This window comes from Callithrix jacchus, chromosome 10, assembly GCF_049354715.1.
Source record: "Callithrix jacchus isolate 240 chromosome 10, calJac240_pri, whole genome shotgun sequence".
NCBI lineage: Eukaryota > Metazoa > Chordata > Mammalia > Primates > Cebidae > Callithrix > Callithrix jacchus.
Window position 1 is genome coordinate 34,111,958 of NC_133511.1, and position 21,180 is coordinate 34,133,137.

Below are 21,180 nucleotides of genomic sequence, written 5' to 3' on the forward strand. Positions count from 1 at the left end.
TCTGTCTCCCAGGCTGGAGTGCAATGGTACAATCTCGGCTCACTGTAACCTCCTTTTCCTAGGTTCAAGCGATTCTCCTGCTTCAGCCTCCCAAGTACTGGGATTACAGGTACTTGCCACCGCGCCCAGCTAATTTTTGTATTTTTTAATAGGGACAGGGTTTCTCCATGTTGGCCAGGCTGGTCTCATACTCCTGACCTCAGGTGATCTGCCTGCCTCAGCCTCCAAAGTGCTGTGATTACAGGCGTGAGCCACCACGCCCAGCCTGATGAATAGTTTATTTACCACCTGTTTGAGACAAAGCGCATGGCTGAGAAATGAATTCAGTTCTTATCCCTATCTGGCAGTTTATCCAGAACTGCTCATGGGATGGTTTAAACCTCTATGGGACCCAGATGATGTAAGGGGCAGGTGAGCAAGGCTGGTGTAGAAAGACAAAAGTCCATTCCAGTGGGTGTTATGAGACTGGGCGGTGGGGGGGGGTCTTAGCCCTACATCCTGCTATTTGCTACAGAACTAGTGATGGTAAAGAAGGACGGCAGAGGCAGCCCTGCATCTTGGAGCAGCTAAAAGGAGCCCGCTTGGAGGTAAGAGGTATGCAGTGGGGAGTATTCCACTGTGCTCAGTGCAGTTTTAGAAGAAAAGTTTTTCAACTTTGGTATTATTTTATTGAAAAAAAGTACACAAAAACCACTAGGTACACAAGCCCAAGTGAGCATAACAAGCAAGCCCTCTCACACCTTCTTTTCTCTGAAAAATGCTTGACTTCTTTGCAGTAATCTTGCCCATTCCAGCAGTAGTATCTCACTTAACTTGCTTCCTTTTTCTCCAGGCTCAAAATAAAATCAAACTCTTCTACAAAAAGCAAGGGAAAAAGGGAAGAATTGGGTCTTACGTCTCTTCTTGAACAGGGAAGTTGTGCCAGGCGCTTTTACATGGTACTAAGGCGAGCAGTCATTTAAAACTATGTACCAGGTGCAAAGCCCTGAAACTCAGGTCACATTCCCGCCCTCATGGATGCTGCAGGTGAGGATGCTGACTGAGAAGATGAAATGCCATGCCCAAGTTTAATCAGCTAGTAAATGGGAATTCATGAGGTCATTCTGGTATACAGATGATAAAGAAGGTCCACTCTTACCTTGAGTCAGGGGCTGAATTGATAATCTCTGGCGAGTGAAGAGAGCCATATTTTTTAAGGGGCCACCAGAAGCTTTGTGAGCTTGATGATAGGATTTGAGCTCAGCCAGGGGAATGAAACGCTTCATCATCCGAACAAACTGCACATCCACCTATGTGACAAGAGTGTACATGACAGAAAGATATGTCTAGCGAAACCCTGCCTGCTGTGTTTTTAACTGCCTGCAGGAAGTTCCTAACTCCAAAGTCAGCATCACCTCATCTGAATAAGTGCTGGGCTGTGTACCTTGACCTACAGTCACCCTAACTGTCTTCCTCCCCTTGTTCATCCTTTGTCATGAAATAGGAAGCATAGTCTTTACCATGGACCACTTAGGATTGTCCTCTTTGCTAGATGGGTCATAATGTGGATCATTTTTCTCAAACTGTGTGTGGTCTGGGTAAGCCTCTTTCACGATCTGAAACCAAAACAAAAGTTTCTTATCATTTGCCTGCAGTCAGCTCTACAGCCAATCTTTAATCCATATACAACTTTAATTTCTTACCCTGCACGTTCTTACCCCATCTGCCTTGCTGTAGAGCCAATGGAGGCTCAGATATCTGGAAATAATAATATAGTCTAATACATAGTCTAGGAAATCAATTCTGTTTTTACACAAGTCTTAGAAACAAGCTCTAAAAACAAATGGCAAAGGTTATTACTGTTACCACTGTGTTTTTCCAACCTGCACAGTTAATAATTTTATCATGATACGCTTGGAGGAGCTACTATCAGGCCTGTTTTCGAGTGGGATCAAGACTTAAGACGTGGAGTGAAGTCTGTGCTGGTAGGACCTGAAATGAAGGCCTACTTTGAGTTGTCATAAAGAAATGGGCCAGGGCAGTTTTTCCCTATTCTTGTGACAAGGTGGGCGGGCTAGGGGGAGTGTACTTTTTTGTTACCTATTTAACATGTATCCCTTTATATTGACTTAAGTTAGTCTCCCTGGAAGGAAAAGGATTCAGACCGAAACCTGTCCAACTAACCTTCATAAGTCCTGCGATGCCTGGCTCTTTGCAGTTGCTATGGTAGAAGAAGGCTTCTTCTCCCAGCTTCATGGCTCTAAGGAAGTTTCGAGCCTGTCTCAGAGAAGAAACAAGAATGATCCTCCCCACCAGATGGAAAGTACTAGCTTTTAGCAGAAATCAAGTCTGCTTTTATTAGATGGGTTTTTCTTGTTTGCAACTTCTCCACAATTCATTAGAAAGTCCCTCCCCTTTGCCAGGACACCCAAACTTTTACCAATATACTGGCCAGGACATAGGCCAATTGCAAATTTCATGTAGAGTACTTAAGGAATTTTTTAATACATTGTCAGGTTTGGTTCTGAAAAAAAAGCAACCTAGGCCAAAAGGTTCTGCTACTGAATAAGTCATGAGGAGGAGGCAGGCGTTTATCCCACCTGGGTCTCAGTGAGCCTGCTCCTTACCCTCCTCTTACCTGGTAGTTACGAACACCATCCCAGCATGTTGTCTGCTTGGGCTGTGCTTTGAGATCCTCAATGCTGAACTAGGCAAGAGGAAATAAAGTCAATCATTAATCCTTGGCCAGCTGGTAAGCATATATTGAAGCAGACAGTTCCTCCCCCTACAGTGACAGGGGCCACTGGCTATAGAGGAAGTATGTCGTTACTGGGAAGTGGCTCCACAGAGACACTTTTGTTGGGTGAATATAAGTAAACCTTGTGTTACCTTGTTATCCTTGCTAATTATCCTCATAATTAGCTGAATGGATATCCATTAGTTGAATAATCTGGATGATAAAGTCATCTGCTGGTTACTTGGATTGCACGTTATTATATATTTCTTCTATAATATTTCTGCTTATATTTTCCCCAGGCTATATTAAATTCCCTGAAATATACACCAACTGTTGGCAGGGAGACACCTAGGAGCATGGCAGATGGTCAAAGGAAGGTAAACTAGGATTGAGGTTGGCAAACTACATAGCCTTCAGGGCAGATCTAACCCCATGCTGGATTTTGTGAATAAATTGTACTTGAAAACAACCACAGTGGTTTATGTATTATCTCTGGCCACTCTCTTGCTACAAGGGCAGGGTTGCAACAGAGACTAATACCCACAAGCCTACAAAATTTACTATCTGGCCCTTTGTAGCAAAGGTTGGCCAACCTTTGACCTAGATAGGTCGGATTCACAAAACAGTTGATGATGATAAACTCTGCCGATTTTATTTACTTACTTACTTAGAGACGGAGTCTTGCTCTGTTACCAGGCTGGAGTGCAGTGGTGCAATCTTGGCTCACTGCCACCTCTGCCTCCCAAGTTCAAGCAATTCCCCTGCCTTAGCTTCCCAAGTAGCTGGGACTACAGGCGCACACCACCATTCTCGGCTAGGTTTTTGAATTTTAGCAGAGATGGGGTTTCACCATGTTGGCTAGGATGGTCTCTATCTCCTGACCTCGTGATTGACCCGCCTCAACCTCCCAGCCTCCCAAAGGGCTGGGATTACAGGCGTGAGCCACCATGCCCGGCCAATTTTATTCATTTTTACCTTTTTCCCACCCTTCAAAAATAAGAAGCTGGGGATGGAATCCTACGGTGTCCCATATTCACTTCTCATTTAAAAAACAGCATGAAGGGACTGGAGACAGGTCCAGGGTCTCACCTTCACATCTACACCTTTCTCGAGTCTGCTCTCTGGCTCTGACTTCATCAGCCAGTGGCTGCTTAGATTATTCACACAGTGTTTAGTGGCTGAAGTCTTCTGAGGGTTGGAGTCCTCCACTTTATCTAATGCCTCACCTGAGTCCCCAGTTTTGGTGCGTTTTCCTGATAGCCCCTTGTCTGCAACAAGAGAAGCAAAAAGAAAAGATGCTTGTTAAAGGCAATGTTTCATGATGGAAAAAGCCTGCACTTTGGAATCAGACCTGGATTCAAATCATGGATCCATTACCAGCTGTAGGACCTTAATCTTACCATTAGGAGGCTTTCCTTATCTATAAAAATTAGACAAGAATGCCAATCTGACAGGGTATCTTCTGGGCTGTCTACTCAATAGGATAAGAACACCTTACAGGGTTGTTCAGGATTAAAGGTCCTGACAGTAGTCAATAAATGTTTTCCTTTCCTCCTCCTCTCTTCTATGCCTTTGCATAGGAAAGGAAAGAGGAAACTGTGCACCTATTTGAAACTGTTTTGAAGCTTAAATGAGATAATACAAAGGGCCTAGACAATGCCTGGTATTACAGTACGTGCTCAATAAAAGCCAGTATTATCCTCATCTCATACTTCTTTCCTTCTTGCTCACTGTGGCTCATGGCCTGTCGCCTTTCTTCTCCTTGAAGGTGCCAATAAAAGTTGAAAGAAAATTATTCAGGACATTGTAGATATGGTGGATTCAATTTCATCCTAAGACAGTGTGCCTGGAACACAGTAGGCATTCAGTAGCTAAGTTGTTAGGTTACTATATGACAAGACCCAAGGTCTATGTGTTACCCTAGCCCTAACTTGGTTAATCTACATAACCTATGATATGTTCTATGCTTCATCTGGGAGGTGTGCTCCAGATGACACATCCAGTAACAGTGGAATCAAGATATGAGGTCAGAACCTGTCACTGAGGTCTATCTGAAGCTACTTAATGACTATACTATACTGCCTCAGAATTTAATCAAAGTCCCTACATCAATTGTCATTAAATGCCATTTACGGATGTCTAATGCTCTGAACCCAGCATACCTTTCTAACCTAGTTTCCTAGTGGCCCCTTAGGAGTCACAGGCACACTGTGAACACCACATGTTAAATAACTGCAATGTGCTGTAGTGCATCTGGAACCCGTCATTCCCAAAAGAAGTACTTTCTGTATCTTCCAATGTTCCTCCTCCATCCACTTAGAATACCATCCAGCTTTGTGAATATAAAAGCGACACGTTTTCTTAGTACTACAGCTTTGCCCGTGGAAAGTCTCCCATTTTCCAAGGCTGGTCTCAAACTCCACTTCTTTTCAAGGTCTTCCCTGTGATTCCTCCCTCTATAACCTTAACAATCCATTCTCCCAAAATCCCTCACATCTGTTTGCAGTTTACCCACGAGCAAGCGCTGTATATTCATTACTTTAGCACGCCACCCAGTTTTTGCAATAGCAAATGGTCTTCGTAAATAAAACAAGCAAAAGGAACTCGACGTAGGAGCTTGGTGAGACCAGTAACGAAGATGGAGAGTGGGGCCGGGCACGGTGGCTCACGCTTGTATCCCAGTACTTTGGGAGGCCGAGGGGGGCGGATCATGAGGTCAGGAATTCGAGACCAGCCTGGCCATGATAGTGAAACCCCGTCTCTACTAAAAATACAAAAATTAGCTGGGGGTGGTGGCACCGCCTGTGGTCCCAGCTACTAGGGAGACAGGCGAGAGAATCGCTTGAACCCGAAAGGCGGAGGTTGCAGTGAGACGAGGCCACGCCACTGCACTCCAGCCTGGGTGACAGGGAGAGACTCCGTCTCCAAAAAAAGAGAGTGATTAAGGAAAATGGAATAAAAAAATCACAAAAGGTTCTTTCTCGGGCTGCCTTTGTGCAGCCTAGGGGCAGCTCACCTGGGCCAGAAGTCTCAGACAGCCTCTTCCGGGGTCTCGACATGGTCTCCCTGCAGGGAAGTGCGGAAGACTCTGGAATCAACCGAGATACAAGGAATGCTAATATCCCCCAAAACCCACGCAGAGCGAGATGGAGGCAACTAGAGGCAGCCTAGAGTGTCCACAACTTTTGCGAAAGACACCTGTGTTTGAGCCCCTCAAATCCTTCCCTCCGTTATCTGCGCATTTCCATTTCGCATAACCTGCCCCTAAACTCTCCTCGGTTCTTTCCTTGGCTTTTCTCATCCACGCACCCCTCTCTCACCACACAGACCCACCACTCTGCAGACGTAACCGCGACCCCCACCTCAGCGCCGGAGGCTGTGCAGCGCGATCCCGCGGCGCTCGGTGGGCTATGCGTCTCTGTGGCGCCGAGATCCCGGGGGCTTCTGGGAGTTGTGGTCCTGGTCCTTGGGAGACCCTCTGGGACCAGAATTGTGGGGGCTTGTGGGAGGACTACAACCCCCAGGGTGCAGTGGGGCAGGCGTTGCCGGGTCGCAGGTCCTGGAGTGCGAATGTAGCGGCGGTGAAAGGCGCTCTAGTACTCAGCTGGACAGTGAGCTGCGGCAGCGATGCTGGGGAGCGGCTGCCGGTGCCTCGGGGCACGCCTCGGCTGTTTGCCTGGCGGTCTCTGGGCCCTCGTCCAGACCGGCCACCGGAGCTTGACCTCCTGCATCGACCGTAAGGATCGCTTGCCGGGGGCGGGAGGACAGGTGTTCGCGAGGGGCCGCGGTCTCACCGCTCCATTCAGTCACCCCGGCGTCAGCTCCCCCTTCCGGCCCGTCACCCCCGACCCGGCTCCCCGCTCCGGCCCGTCAACCCCGGCCCAGCTTCCCTTTCCGGTCAGTCACCACCAGGTCCTCCTCCGGCCTGTCAACCCCTCCCGGGCCCTTCTCCGGCCGGTGATCCCCGCCCGGGTTCCCCTCCGGCTTGTCACCCCTAGCCCGGGTCCTCCTCCGGCCTTTCACCCTCGGTTGCTTAGAGAAGTGAAGAAACATGGGGCTTTGTTGTTGCTGGGTTGGTTTGTTTTTAAAATGCTAACGGTGGGTCATAAAGGGAGAGAGAATGTAAGAAGCTGGCTGAGTGCTGATAGTGGCAGGGCATGCGAGATTGGCTCACACAGAAAGATTTGGTATCATAACGCTTCCGGCTAGAAGACACATTTACTTAACCAGGAAAAATAATTATTATTGCAAGTGAGAAACTACCGGAGCCAACAAACCTGAAGGTCTGCAGGCTCTAACCAATAAATAATTTGAATGTAACAAGGAGTGGTGGGGACCCAGCGGGGAACTGAAGGAATCAGGCCAGTTTGTGACTTCTCTGCCAAGCACCTTTATAAACACTTTTTTCTTCTGAAACATTTTAAAATTTATTTTAAATAAATGACAGTTTTCTTTACAACAGAGTACATCAGACCTATAAAGTACAGTAAGGCATAGAATACTGTTTTCTTCTCAATGTCCTAAAACTCCTTCAAGAGGTGCTGCCCTGTCCTAACACGTAGAATCTGATAACCCAGATCACTCTGGTTGATACCAAAGCAGGTAAAGAATTATTTAGAGGTGGGTTCTGTTGTTTGCATCTTGCTTACACTTGAGTTGCTCTTCAGTAAAAGGCTTTTCCCATTTTATTTGGGCTATTTTTCTATTTAGCTTCATCTTTTTAGTGTGTATGTACTGGCATCTTGAACTCTGCCAGTAACTAGCAAAGTTCATGAGTGGTGTTGTTTGCTTTGTTTTTTGTAGTGTATTGCCTTCTGGGAACTTAGGTAATTAGGTTGTGTTTACTTATGCATATGATTTGCATTAAACCATTTTCTGCTATTAGAATGCAACTAAGGATTTTCTTTCTTTCTTTTTAAAAAAAACAGGGCTTCACCATGTTGGCCAGGCTGGTCTTGAACTCCTAACCTCAGGTGATCCACCCACCTTGGCCTATCAAAGTGCTGAGATTACAGGCATGAGCCACCACACCTGGCCAGGATTTATTTCTTAAGCCTGTGGTTCCTTGAACTATTTGTTTTAGGAAGTAGCCATTTACAAAAGAAGAAGAATTGTTAACATTTAATGAGTTCTTGCTAGGATTGAAATAAAATGTTTGCGTTATTACCATTTATGTCATCTTGTGTGAATGGATTTTATTCATTTATTTATTTATTTTGACATGGAGTCTGGCTCTGTCACCCATGCTGGAGTGCAGTGGTGCGATCTCGACTCAATGCGACTTCTGCCTCCCAGGTTCAAGCAATTCTTTGCCTCAGCCTCCAGAGTAGCTGGGATTACAGGTGTGTGCCACCATGACTGGCTAATTTTTGTATTTTTAGAAGAGATGAGGTTTTACCATGTTGGCCAAGCTGGTCTCAAATCCTGACCTCAAGTGATCCGCCCGCCTTGGCCTCCCCAAGGGCTGGGATTACAGGCATGAGCCGCACTGCAGCTGGACCATATTTATTTGTGTAACCCCAGCACTGCTATGTAGTAAACACCCAATACACATTCTTTAGGGAGTGATCTTTGAGCCATGGTCTACAGCAACCCCTGTACAAAATTGGGTAAAGGAATGGCCTGACCCCAGTCAGAGAACCATGAATTGTTTATCCCTAATTCTGTTCCTGAGAGTAATACCTATCATAGTTTTCTGCTCTGAGCTTTTCAAGGCAGTCAAATTTTTAATCCTCAAAACTATTCATTTCTGACTTTCCCACTTTAATGAGAGTACTGATCACAGACGGAAGTGTTCTCCAGGCTCACATAGCCAGCCATTACTGATGCCCACATTTGCCCCAAGAAACAGATTCTGGCACCTGCACTTGTGTTCTTTTGTAAGGACTGGATCACTTCATAGGCGCTGAAGTAAATTATTGTCAAGTGTGTCTCCATAGTCTTCCCATGGTGCTCCTTAGTGGCACTTATAATGATCAAAGTTTTAGCACTGTGACATCGACCTCTAGGTCTACAACTGCATTTTCCTAAGTGGCTAGGATAAGAGATGTCTGGAAGTCCTCCATCCTGTTCTAGGTTGATCTGGATGTGTGTTAGAACTGTCCTTTCTCCATATGACAAGTGGAACGATGATGGAAGATGCCGTTCTCAGGCTGTTAAAGCTGTACTGTGAATGTGAAATACTATAGTAGATCCACTTTGACAGCTTCGTGGTGCTTCTTGCTGGCCACACTTCCCTGACCGTGTCCTATAACTGAGTATATGCAGTCCTGCCCACAGCTTCCATGGGACTTAATGAAGAGCAGAAAGAATTTCAGAAAGTGGCCTTTGACTTTGCTGCCCAGGAGATGGCTCCAAATATGGCAGAGTGGGACCAGAAGGTAGGAGTTTTTCTGTGCTTAGACATTCTAACAGATGTTTCAGGTAGACCTTTATCTTTGTCTCCTGATAATCCAATTGTTCAATGTCTCCTCCACCTACCAACTCTTGCTACAAGTTAGAATACCGGTAGTGGATGATTCCTTTCCTAGAAAGGCATCCTGATCATCTTGTGCATAACTTTCTTTTGTTAGTTGAACAAAGATGTGGACATAAAACTAAGACATTTCTATAGATAATAAAAAGAAACATCACAATGCCAGAAAAACAGTTCTTACATGACCCATGTTAACTGATAACCACTGTAAGATGACAAACAGGCATATTAAGAGAATCCATATGCTCACTTATGTGTAAGCATCCTAATCTCCTCATTGTACCCACTGAAAGGAAAGCCGTCTCTGAATCAGTTGCTGATGACCTTGCTCTCTTTTGTATATAGGAGCTGTTCCCAGTGGATGTGATGCGGAAAGCAGCCCAGCTAGGCTTCGGAGGGGTCTATGTACAAACAGATGTGGGTGGGTCTGGACTGTCACGGCTTGATACCTCGGTCATTTTTGAAGCCTTGGCTACAGGCTGCACCAGCACTACAGCCTATATAAGCATCCACAAGTGAGTGCCGAAGCTTGGAAAGCACAATGAAGTGCACATGGGTTGACTGAGAGTTCAGATTCATAGGAAAAAGATTGATCTTGTGAGGCCGAGAGTCCTCAAGAAACATGCTAGGTTTGCTGCTGCCTGTTGGACTTGATTCTATTGTCCTTTGTATTGCTTAGAGAATCAGGTCAGCCAGACTTCCCAGAAATCTTAAGATTGAGCTGGTACTAGGAGACTTCTCCAGTAGAGTGGACAGGGTCCTCTCACCCGTTTCAATCCAAAGACAGAACTGCCCATGATTTGAGGAAGTAATAGAAGGTACTAATAGAAAGTACATATAATGCTTTGATTTTTAGAGGCTTGTATAGCCTGACTAGTAGTACAAACGTCCTGGTGAGAAGTACATGGGCCTGGTTATCTCTGGGTAGTTCATATTCCAGGAATATGTTTTAATCCAGCCCTTTCCTTTAAAGTATCTTTCCAGTTGTGACTTTCCCCTTCCCAGTCTTCTGCTTTACTGCCCTGCCCTTTGTTCTCTTTCCCCTTCTCCCCCAGTTTTTTTTTCTTTTCCATTGTTATTTCTGTCCATGTCTTTTCTTCTTGGTGTACCTATTAGCATGTGTGCCTGGATGATTGATAGCTTTGGAAATGAGGAACAGAGGCACAGATTTTGCCCACCGCTCTGTACCATGGAGAAGTTTGCTTCTTACTGCCTCACTGAACCAGGTGGGTTTGCCACACTGCACTGAGATACAGCAGAGAGAGAGGTGCGCCTCATTTGGCATCACCCATCGCTCCTTCCAGCCTGTTGACATGTTGAGCCACTATTTACCAGTATTTTTGGCTGAGAAGTAATAGAGTCCTATGACCTGATGTCACAAGAACCAGGAGGCCTATCTAGTGGGTTGGGCGATAGACAGTGGCCTGACTGGTGCAAGCAGTTTTCAGCAAGTACGGAGTTCCTTTGGCCACCTGGATTTTGCAGTGGCACCCTCTGAGCAGTGTCTGTCCAGGGAACATTTCCTAGGAGATAGAATTGTGCTGGACTCCCTTGACCTCACTGACTTTCTCACCCTCTCTCTGCTGCCTTTTGATCTCTCCTCAGGAAGTGGGAGTGATGCTGCCTCTCTTCTGACCTCTGCTAAAAGACAGGGAGATCATTACATCCTCAATGGCTCCAAGGTACTAGCATGCGTCCTCCCAGAGCACCTTGGAGATTGTTCCCAGCTTCTTCCTGACATCCTCTGGTTCCTTCACATCTACGGGTTAATACTCCCATAGGATTTTTATGTGTTGGGAAGAGAACCTCTGACTCATTTCTCTTTCTTTATTCTCATTGTTTCTCTCTCTCCTGATCTATTCCAGATCATTTTACTGACTTTTGTCTGTCCTTTTAATACTCTCATGAACGAAATCTCTGATTCTGCAGTCACTGCAGCTACCTTTACCTCTCCTCAATCTCTGTGTCATTAGACTTTATTGTTAGGAGGACCCCAGTGGTGTTCCCAGAAGCTACAAGAACTCACGCATTTCCTGGTCCTTGTGTACCTGTTTTACCCTCACAGGCCTTCATCAGTGGTGCTGGTGAGTCAGACATCTATGTGGTCATGTGCCGAACGGGAGGATCAGGCCCCAAGGGCATTTCATGCATCGTTGTTGAAAAGGGGACCCCTGGCCTCAGCTTTGGCAAGAAGGAGAAAAAGGTGAGTGGCTGTTGGCAAGAAGCAATTCAAGTTATGAGTTTCTGCCATGTGCCAGCCCAACTGCTGCTCTGTTTCAGAAAACAGGTTTGCATACTTGCTCTCCTACCTTTGAAGCAATTGCTTCTATTAGGATTTTCAACAGGAGCATATAAAATACAGTAGGGCATTGTTAGACACTAGGCCTCTGGGGAAAGTGACAGAGTTTGCCAGTAAGTTCCACAAGCCACCTGTTATTTAGTGTTCTCACCTCTCCTGCCTCCACTTTTGGCCTGTGTTTCTTATCCAGCTTCTTATGTTGGTGGACTTTGTTACTCCAGGAAGAGACACTTAGAGAAGACCTGGGGTTGACCACAAGTCTCAGTAATGGAAGGCATGTGGTCCCTTTTTCTTCTTTGATTAAAAATAAAGTAAAACTCATTGGAGATGATTGTGGGTATTTCAGCAACCTAAGGACACTTAGGTACTATAGGTGCTTTGAAAAGTAAGACACTTCCAGGATCAAGGAACGCCATGGCCTGGCCATGAACAGATCTGTGATTGTGTAACTGTAATTGGTAGTAAGGGTTCAAGACCCATTCAGATTTTTTTAGACCAGATGCTCAAAGCAGTCATCTCTCTCTAGTTTGCACTATTACATGGAGGACTTTGTGAGAGAAGGCAAGTAAGGAAATGACTCCCAAGTGTACCTCTTTCTCACAGCTCCTCCGGTTTCCATGTTTTCCTGCAGGGTTCTTCCTGATCCTCTGTAACTGCCAAGGCATTTTAGCACCCTCTTCTTTTTGGTAACACAGTAGCCATTTCTTAGGTTTCTGCTGTGTACAAAGCCTATGCTAACTCCTGGGCAGAAAGACCTTCAATACAAGGCTTAGAAATGGAGTTTATCCTATCAACAAAAGAGAGCAAGGAAATGATGTAAAGGCAGTAATATTTTCAGAGCCAGAAAGGGACTGGGAGATTTTAGATAGTTTATGGGTTTCAAAATGGATCCTTAAGCCTTAAAGTTATTTGAAGTCTTGCAGTACCTGGGAGAGGAGATGAAGGGGATCACATAGTGGGGCCTCATCTGTTTATATGCAAGATTTAGTTCAAAGACAGAGGCTCTGCTGCCTTTCTATCCTACTCCCTTGTTTCATTATCAGGGAAACAAAGGCCTCAGAGAAATCAAGTGATTTGTCTACAGGTGAAAAATGCAGCTAATTAATTGCATGACATGAACTATATCTCAAGAATTCAAACTTTTCTCTGAGCTTATGACTAACAGCCAGATGTCCTGCTAGATCAGCTCTTTTGGGGGTGTGGGGAAACACACACACACACACACACACACACACATTTGTAATGTTTGCCAATTTCTATCGTATAAATTCTCTCACGATGGCTGATTTCAGGCCACCACTGTGACATCGTGGAATGCTGAGTTAGGGAAAAAAAAAGTACATGATTAGCTCCCATGAGCAAGTGCCAGCACATGACTCTATGTCCCAGCAGCTAAGTGCTAGACCAGGTGTTGCTGGCAGTGCATGTCATTTCTTCCGTGTAATGATGTTAATCTTTTAGGAACACTGAGCATTTCAAAAGACAAGTGTGGCTATTGCTAAGGCCCTTAGAAGTAAATAATGCTCCAGATTGTCCTTATATTGTCTCTGTTCTTGTATAAAGTGTTCTCAATTAGAGGCACTGAAAATGAGGGCAGTTTGTGCTACAATCGTAAAAGAAGTCGTGAGAAGTGTGTGTAGGTTAGTCAGGTAGGGTAGACATTATAAAGTAGGTTCTCTTAGTAAGTTAGAAAATGCTTAGCTGTAACATATCTTTGTGACTGTTGACATGCCTTTAAATCTTAACTTTTTCTTTTTCCTCATTTTAAGTTCTTGCGGGTCTAATTCTCGGGTGCTGAAACCCATACCTCACAGACTTCTGTCTCCAGGAAAGGCTGCCCTACTTGCTGGATTGTTGGGCAGCCACACAGTCCCTGATTTTTGCCAGGTGGGGTGGAACTCGCAGCCAACACGAGCAGTGATCTTCGAAGACTGTGCTGTCCCCATGGCCAACAGAATTGGGAGTGAGGGGCAGGGCTTCCTCATTGCCATGAAAGGACTGAACGGAGGGAGGATCAACATTGGTGAGACACAAAGGGGTGGGGCAGGGAGGTAGCGGGCCGGGACTGGCAGTGCTGTTTTCCAGCTCAGTTGGAATGTCAGCGCCCTTCCCTGACAGCTTCCTGCTCTCTGGGGGCTGCCCATGCCTCTATCATCCTCACCCGAGACCATCTCAACGTCCGGAAGCAGTTTGGAGAGCCTTTGGCCAGTAGCCAGGTAATCTCTTCCTTGCCTTCACATGGCTTTCCACTATTTGCAGCCCACATTTTCTAGGAGAGAAGCCAGGAAATCCTCCATAAGTCTCACCACTGTCTTAGAGCTTGTGCTTTATTTCTATCCATCTTTTTTCAGGATATCTTTAATGATATGAAAGTGTCAGGTGAGTGAAGTGGACTTAGCATTTATACAGGAATAAATTTCCTCTGTAGAAGAAGCAAGAGTCTTTGAAGCTTTGGATCACTTAGAAAAGGCGCCTCAGAGATGTCTTACCAAGGCTCCTGAACCAGGTGGTGTTCTAAGCCTCTCAGTCTTGTCTGTTCTCGTCTCCCTGTGCTGCAGTACTTGCAATTCAAACTGGCGGATATGGCAACAAGGTTGGTGGCCTCGCGGCTGATGATCCGCAATGCAGCAGTGGCTCTGCAGGACGACAGGAAAGATGCAGTGGCCTTGTGCTCCATGGCCAAGCTCTTTGCTACAGATGAATGCTTTGCTGTAAGTGATCCCTTTGGCTCTCCTGGGATGGACAGGGAACAGCTGCTAGGCCCAGGGGTCTTGAGAGGCATAAGTCAGCTTTGGAACCCAGCCTTCCCGGAATGCCACAAGGATCATCTTAAGCTTTAGGTGATAAATTAACTCATGAGTGGCCTGCGTGGGAGCTCATAGCTGGGTTTTAGATCTACTGCATGCCGTTACACACTTTATTATGTCACTGTTGTTTGCAACCCAAATTTAGTGCTCTGCCATGTTTACGTTGTCAGGGGCGGAGCTCCACTGAGGCTGCATTGCCGCTGGGGGAAACCGTAGCTTCTTATTCCACAGGGTGGCTGTGGGCAGCTTCTGCCTGGCAGGTAATAAGCGACACAGGTTGAGGGATTTGAGTCACCTGTCTGATGGGAACAGACAAGTTTAGTAGATGAACTTCCCTTGTCTCCCATCATACAGAATGTTGAGGCCCTCTTTGAGCTTGGCTGCTTGTGGTTCTTTCTCTCATCAGTTTACAACAGGCTGCCAGATCGTGGGCTGGGGTAGAAGGGGAAGCTGCTTTCTTTACAGTCTTCCCAGAGTCCAAGATGTCTAGTCCCTATCTCCCTGCAGATCTGCAACCAGGCCTTACAGATGCACGGAGGCTATGGCTACCTGAAGGATTATGCCGTTCAGCAGTATGTGCGGGACTCCAGGGTCCACCAGATTCTAGAAGGTAAAAATCACCAGAAGTTATTCTCTTCCCTTCAGAACCGGCAGCAGGATCGCTGCTTTCCCCAGTGTGTCTGTCCCCATGCCACCAGGGCCTCAGGGTCCTGTCAAGCCCTGTCTATCTCAAGGCTTTCTCCTTTCTCCCTTTCCACAGAGCTGCTCTGGCAGGGGCTTGGTGCACAAACACAGCTCTAGCCTGGAGTCCAGAGACTCAGCTTCATCACAATGGGTGGGCATCAGATCGCTCTGCTTCTGCTCTTTTCCTCTGTAGATTTGCGAGAAGGGTGAACTGAGATAATGGATGAGGAAACATGTTGAAAACTACAGCATGGCTTTTCTCTAAGGTTATAAAGTATGTGGTTCTCAGGAATCCAAGAACAGTGATTTACAGGGCAAATGTGAGCCAGTATGGTCATCAGTAGCTCTAAATTGATTATCAGCCAGATGGTCTAAATATCTGTCTCTATATTGCTAGTATATTTTTCAATAAAATAAATCATCAGTGTATGGATATCTTCTTGGTAGTCACAGATATTCTGTCTAGGAAACATGTAAGCCATTGGGGTCAGGCTCAGAGCCTGGCTGTCTCTACTCCCTACAGCCAGTGCGGAAGTCTTGAAATGACACGACTCTTGGAAAAGCAGGAGGGGTGGAGGCTTCTCTGAGTGACTTCAGTGAAGCAACATGAGGCTGCCTTGTTGGAAATATTATATAATGGGGCCTCCCAGCCCATTTCACAGCAGTCTTCTCAAACCTCAGCCTGCGCTGGAATCGCCTGGAAGGCATGGGAGTGCATCTTGCGGGCCTCAGCCCCAGAACATCTGCTCCAGTGGGTCTAATGTAGGGCTGGGAATTTGCATCTCTAATAAGTCTTCAGGTGAGGCTGCTGCAACTTGTCTGAGAACCGTACTTTGAGACTCATCATTCTGGTGTTATGTCTGAGTCACAAGCTACCAAAGGTTAGACTGCTGCTTTCTTCTGTAAACCTCTTTCCAGAAAGATGTTCTGAGCTCAGTCGCTAGTGTTCAAACTGAATTTCCCAGAGTCTTTTTCCTTTCATTACTCTTGCAATTGTTGTCTCACTCAGCTTTATGTGGGTGGGAAACTTCGCCTTCATTCCAAGTCTCTCAACCCTGCAGTAATAAGCGGGAAACATTTATTTTAGGCCACACCATCATCCACTTATAGAAGAATTGGGGCACTCTTCACTTTATCACTTTGTTTCATCATGGACTTTACTGTTGGATAAATCTACAGTATATGCTTTATTTGAAGTGATAGAACTATCGATTCCTCAAGGGAGTTTATATTTCTTTTTGCATTAAAGGCCACCACTAAAAATGAAGCAAATAATTAATACCCTCCTTTCAGGGAAAATGTTTTCATTCTTTTATGTCAGTTTTCTGATTACCAAAGAAATGTGAATTTATTGTTGAAACCTTATAAAATTAGGAAAAGTAGGCTGGGTGCAATGGCTCACACCTGTAATCCCAGCACTTTGGGAGGCCGAGGTGGGTGGATCACTTGAGGCCAGCCTGGCCAACATGGCAAAACCCCATTTCTACTAAAAATGCAAAAAGTTGGCTGGGCATGGTGGCTCATATCTGTAATCCCAGCATTTCGGAAGGCCAAGGCAGGTGGATCATAGGAGATCAGGAGTTCAAGACCAGCCTGGCCAACATGGTGAAGCCCCTGACACTACTAAAAATACAAAAAATTAGCTGGGTGTGGTGGTGCACGCCTGTAATCCCAGCTACTCAGGAAGCTGAGGTGGGAAGATTGCTTGAACCAGGAGGTGGAGGTTGCCGTGAGCTGAGATTGCACCATTGCACTCCAGCCTGGGCAAGAGTGAGACTCCATCTAAAAAAAAAAAAAAAACTTAGTTGGGCATGGTGGTTCATGCCTGTGGTCCTGGCTATTCAGGAGGCTGAGGCAGGAGAATTGCTTGAACCTGGGAGGCAGAGGTTGCAGTGAGCCAAGATCAAGCCACTACACTCCAGCCTGGGTGACAGAGCAAGTCTGTCTCAAAAAAAAAAAAAAAAAAGTAAAAAATCACTTGTGTTTCCACATCCAGAATGTTATTTTGGTATATCCCTTTTAGGCATTTTACTATAACTTTGTTGGGACATTTTAAATTTTAATTAGAATTATACTGTATATACTGTTTTATTCTGCCTTTTTAAACTTCATATAAGCATTTTTACAATCAGAAGTTTTTAAAAAAGTAAATATTATTTCTTGACGTTTTTTGGTACTTTGTAGAGAAGTCTCTGATAATCTCATCTCCCCCAGGATAAAAGCAATAATTCTAGTTTAAATCTGCAGCTACCCTGAACTAGACCTGGAGCAACCTAATCAGAGCTTTACCGAACTCTCAGACTTCACTGCTATGAAATTCTTCCATCTTCCTCCCTCTTGCAGGTAGTAATGAAGTGATGAGGATGCTGATCTCTAGAAGCCTGCTTCAGGAGTAGAACCCACACTTGCTATTCTGGCCTGGTGTTCATTGTCACTGCCGTCAGTGTTGAGTGGTGCCATGTGGGCTGCTGTGTTCCACAGGGATTGTGGATTAGACTCCAGGGCTGAGCTCCTCCAGGGCAGGACCTGAACCCTGTGTGTTGGTAGCAGCAGCATCTCCCAGACTGGAACAGAATTCCCAGTGGAACCAGAAGAGCTGGCCTGATGAGAAATGTCAAGAACACTACTACCTTGTTTTCCTACTGCCAGAAAGTGAAGATTCACTGTCAAGCCAAAGTCCTTTCTTGGATCCACTTTATCTTGATTAGTCTGCATTTTGCTGGTTCACTGGATCCCTCCTCTAGGGGCCTGGGGACTTTCACTGAGGCTCTCTGTGATTCTAGAGCAAAGGTGTGGGAAGGGGAAATGGGAGAATGCCCTCCTGTCTGTGTCATTCTCTGTGCCATAGCTACAGATGCAGAAGGTTTCTCTGGGTAGTACTCCTCTGAATATAAATCATGATAAAATGGACATTTAGTAAACTTACTCCAAAGCTGTCATTTAGGATATATTTCTACTTCCAGACTGCCTGGATATCAAGGGTTTTATCTTTTTTTTTTTTTTTTTTTTTTTTTTGAGACAGAGTTTTACTCTTGTTTCCCAGGCTGGAGTTCAATGGCGCGATCTCGGCTCACCACAACCTCCGCCTCCTGGGTTCAGGCAATTCTCCTGCCTCAGCCTCCTGAGTAGCTGGGATTACAGGCACGTGCCACCATGCCCAGCTAATTTTTTGTATTTTTGAGTAGAGACGGGGTTTCAACATGTTGACCAGAATAGTCTCGATCTCTTGACCTCGTGATCCACCCGCCTTGGCCTCCCAAAGTGCTGGGATTACAGGCTTGAGCCACCGCGCCTGGCCTTATTTTATCTTTTTAATCCTTTACAACTATTTTAAAATGTTTAATTATGTTTGATTAAACACTTAACTGGATTTTGGAATAATAATCAAAAATCTCTCTTCGTCCAATTTGGCTTTTAAGAAGTAAGCTTCTTAAATTATTAATAACTTTACAAACTAAGCATTGTTTATGATGTATGAAAGAGGAATTAAAGTAAGATTCAGAGATGAGGACTTTAGGAGACCTTGGTTTTGTTTGTTTGCTTTTTATTTTTGTTGTTTTTGAGACAGAGTCTCGTTCTGCTGCCCAGGCTGGAATGCAGTAGCATGATCTCGGTTCACGGCAACTTCTGCCTCTTGGGTTCAAGTAATTCATGCCTCAGCCTCCCAAGTAGCTGGGACTACAGGCATAAGCCACAATGGCCTGCTAAGTTTTGTATTTTTAGTAGAGACAGGTTTTTGCCATGTTGGCCAAGCTGGTCTCAAACTCTTAGCCTCACGTGATCTGCCCACCTCAGCCTCCCAAAATGCTGGGGTTACAAGCATGAGCCACTGTCCTCAGCCTGGGGGACCATGTTATAACTTATCATTGTATAGCGCCATCCCCTCATCCCTATAGAAAAACATGTGCAAAACATTCACTATAGCCAGTGTTCAGAGAGAACAAAATATGTGTCTAGCAACAAATACTATCTTTTTCTGAATGCACACTCTGTATGTAAGGAACTTTTGGGTACTGCAGGAGGACAAGCTGTGGGTATACTACAGTTTAAATTGTATTTCTGCCATCCAAGGCCTTATTTAAGAGAGGAGCTAAGACAGCTGTATTGTAAGGTAATGATATATCTGTATAAAGCTGAGAAGGCAACCTGTAAAAGTGACGAGGGAGGAAGGGATTCAGAGAGAGGGTAGGGATTCAAATTAAGCTTTTAGGAGAATGTGGTCAGGCATGGTGGGTTGCATCTGAAATCCTAACTACTTGGGATGCTAAGCTGGGAGGATTGCATGAGGCCAGGAATTTGAGGCTGCAGTGAGCTACGATCATGCCACTGCACTCCAGCTGGGGTGACAGAGTAAGACCTTTGTCTCTAAAAAAAGATTTTATGAAAATATATAATATTTAAAGAGGATCAAGAAAGTCAATTTCAGACAGGAAGGAACCAGGAGCTTACACTTTTGTTTAATTGTGGTTTGGGGTTGGCATGAGACAGAAGGAAAATAGAAGTTGAATCTGGATGAGAGTTATGAAAGCCAAGGGTGGAGTTTTATTTGGTAAGCAGTGGGGAGCCATGGAAGGTTTTTAATGAGGAAGATATGAGATTGACTCATTCATAAGAGCATTCTGGAAAGCATATGTGGGATGAATATGAGTGAGGCAAGACAGAAGATAAGATACCAGTCGATGGGTTCTTGAAAAAGTCAAGGAATGGGGCAATTCACCCTGAACATGGAAGGTGAAAGGAAAGACCAGTGTGAGCAAATGCAGACCTGTCTGCTGTGGAACTTGAAGACCTCCCTAGTAGTCAAGCTGCTTCCTGATGTTCCAGTCCTGAGAGGCTTCTATTTTGACTCAAAGCAAAAACAAATGCAATGTTAATGTCTTCCTATGTTGTTCCCTTCATAAGATTTTGATGAAATGATAGTTATTAAAAGTGCATTTCTCTCACACCTGTAATCCCAGCACTTTGGGAGGCCGAGGCAGGTGGATCACGAGGTCAGGAGATCAAGACCAGCCTGGCCAACATGGTGAAACTCCATTTCTACAAAAAATACAAAAATTAGCCGGGTGTGGTGGTGGGCATCTGTAATCCCAGCTACTCAGGAGGCTGAGGCAGGAGAATCTCTGGAACCCGGGAGGCAGAGGTTGCAGTGAGCCGAGACTGCGCCATTGTACTCCAGCCTGGGTGACAGAACAAGTCTCAATTTCAAAATAAACAAACGAAAAATCCCGAAGCTACCAGTGCTGCCAGCAGCGGCAATTTGCGCCCAGGATCCAGACTCCTATATCTAAATTTGATTGCTATTTATTTCTGGGTGCTGTGTTCTATGACCTTTACCCCAAACATCATTACTTATTAAAATCAATTTAAATTAGCATAAAATATTTGCAGCTTAGGGAAAGGCTTGTGGTATTAGAATCCTTATTTATAGGATTCATTCTTTTGTGTATTTTTTTTTTTGAGATATGGTCTGTTTTTTGTTTTTTTTTTTTAAATATGGTCTGTGTCTGTCATCCAGGCAGAAATTCAGTGGTGTGGTCGTAATTCACTGGAGCCCTGAACTCTGAGGTCAAGCCATCCTTTTGCCTTAGTCTCTCAACTAGCTGGGTCTACAGGCATGAGCCACCATGCCTGGCTAATTTTTTTAATTTTCTTTTTTTTTTTTTTTTTTTTTTTGTGGAGATGGAGGTCTTACTATGTTGTTCTGTCTAGTCTCGAATTTCTGGCCTCAAGTGATCTTTCTAAAGTGCTTGGATTTCAGGCCTGAGCCACCATGCCTTGCATAGTGTATTATATTATTTTCAAAGTCTTATTCTGAGAGCCATTTATTGACTTTGGCCTAAATAACTCAATATAATATCTCTGAAACTTTTTTGCTGACAAATTTTGGGAAATGATGATGAGAAAATGGAGTTTGCAACTTTGTAGTAACAGGTAACTTAGAGCTATTTAAGGAAGAACAATAATAAATTATCAGAAAAATAAAGTAAGATAAAGTGCAAAAATTCTGTAGCAAACATGATAGTCAAAAATGTATTTTTGTGACTCATTCTGCTTCCACTTTGTTCTGGAATTTCTGAGTAATTTGAGGGTTTAACATTTGAAAAATCTACACTATAGATAACATTTTCTTGCAAATAAATTTACCTCAAATTTTGTTATTAGTTTGTATGAGATTATTCTCAGCCTACTTCATTTCAAG

The 21,180-nt window shown here is 44.8% G+C and overlaps 2 protein-coding genes across 16 annotated transcripts; one reads left to right on the plus strand and one right to left on the minus strand.

Moving 5' to 3' along the window:
* Positions 1-645: 645 nt before the first annotated feature.
* Positions 646-6,109, minus strand: THYN1 (thymocyte nuclear protein 1). 9 transcript variants are annotated; one of them, XM_009007169.5, is made up of 8 exons: positions 6,079-6,109; positions 5,733-5,782; positions 3,806-3,984; positions 2,618-2,686; positions 2,164-2,256; positions 1,500-1,595; positions 1,139-1,289; positions 646-855 (listed from the first exon to the last, which is right to left on the minus strand). In XM_009007169.5, the coding sequence occupies exons 2-8, from the start codon at positions 5,773-5,775 to the stop codon at positions 809-811; spliced, it is 678 nt and encodes a 225-aa protein (XP_009005417.3). In that variant the 5' UTR covers positions 5,776-5,782; positions 6,079-6,109; the 3' UTR covers positions 646-808. The 9 variants fall into 9 exon arrangements, with proteins under 9 accessions (XP_009005417.3, XP_009005416.3, XP_009005418.3 ...); XM_009007168.5 differs by having other exon boundaries at positions 5,733-5,804; XM_009007170.5 differs by having other exon boundaries at positions 6,050-6,109.
* Positions 6,110-6,284: 175 nt separating this feature from the next.
* Positions 6,285-21,135, plus strand: ACAD8 (acyl-CoA dehydrogenase family member 8). Of its 7 annotated transcripts, none has more exons than XR_013523144.1 (11): positions 6,285-6,452; positions 8,996-9,096; positions 9,537-9,706; positions 10,308-10,417; positions 10,797-10,873; positions 11,257-11,394; positions 13,260-13,513; positions 13,609-13,706; positions 14,049-14,201; positions 14,805-14,907; positions 17,325-17,920. XR_013523144.1 is itself a non-coding variant. In XM_035265136.3 (11 exons), exons 2-11 carry the CDS (start codon positions 9,001-9,003, stop codon positions 17,375-17,377), a joined length of 1,134 nt encoding a protein of 377 aa, XP_035121027.1. In that variant the 5' UTR covers positions 6,285-6,613; positions 8,996-9,000; the 3' UTR covers positions 17,378-21,135. The 7 variants fall into 7 exon arrangements, 6 of the variants coding, with proteins under 6 accessions (XP_035121027.1, XP_078196003.1, XP_009005415.2 ...); XM_035265136.3 differs by having other exon boundaries at positions 6,285-6,613; positions 13,378-13,513; positions 17,325-21,135; XM_078339877.1 differs by having other exon boundaries at positions 8,922-9,096; positions 13,378-13,513; positions 17,325-21,135.
* The last annotated feature ends 45 nt before the right edge of the window (positions 21,136-21,180 follow it).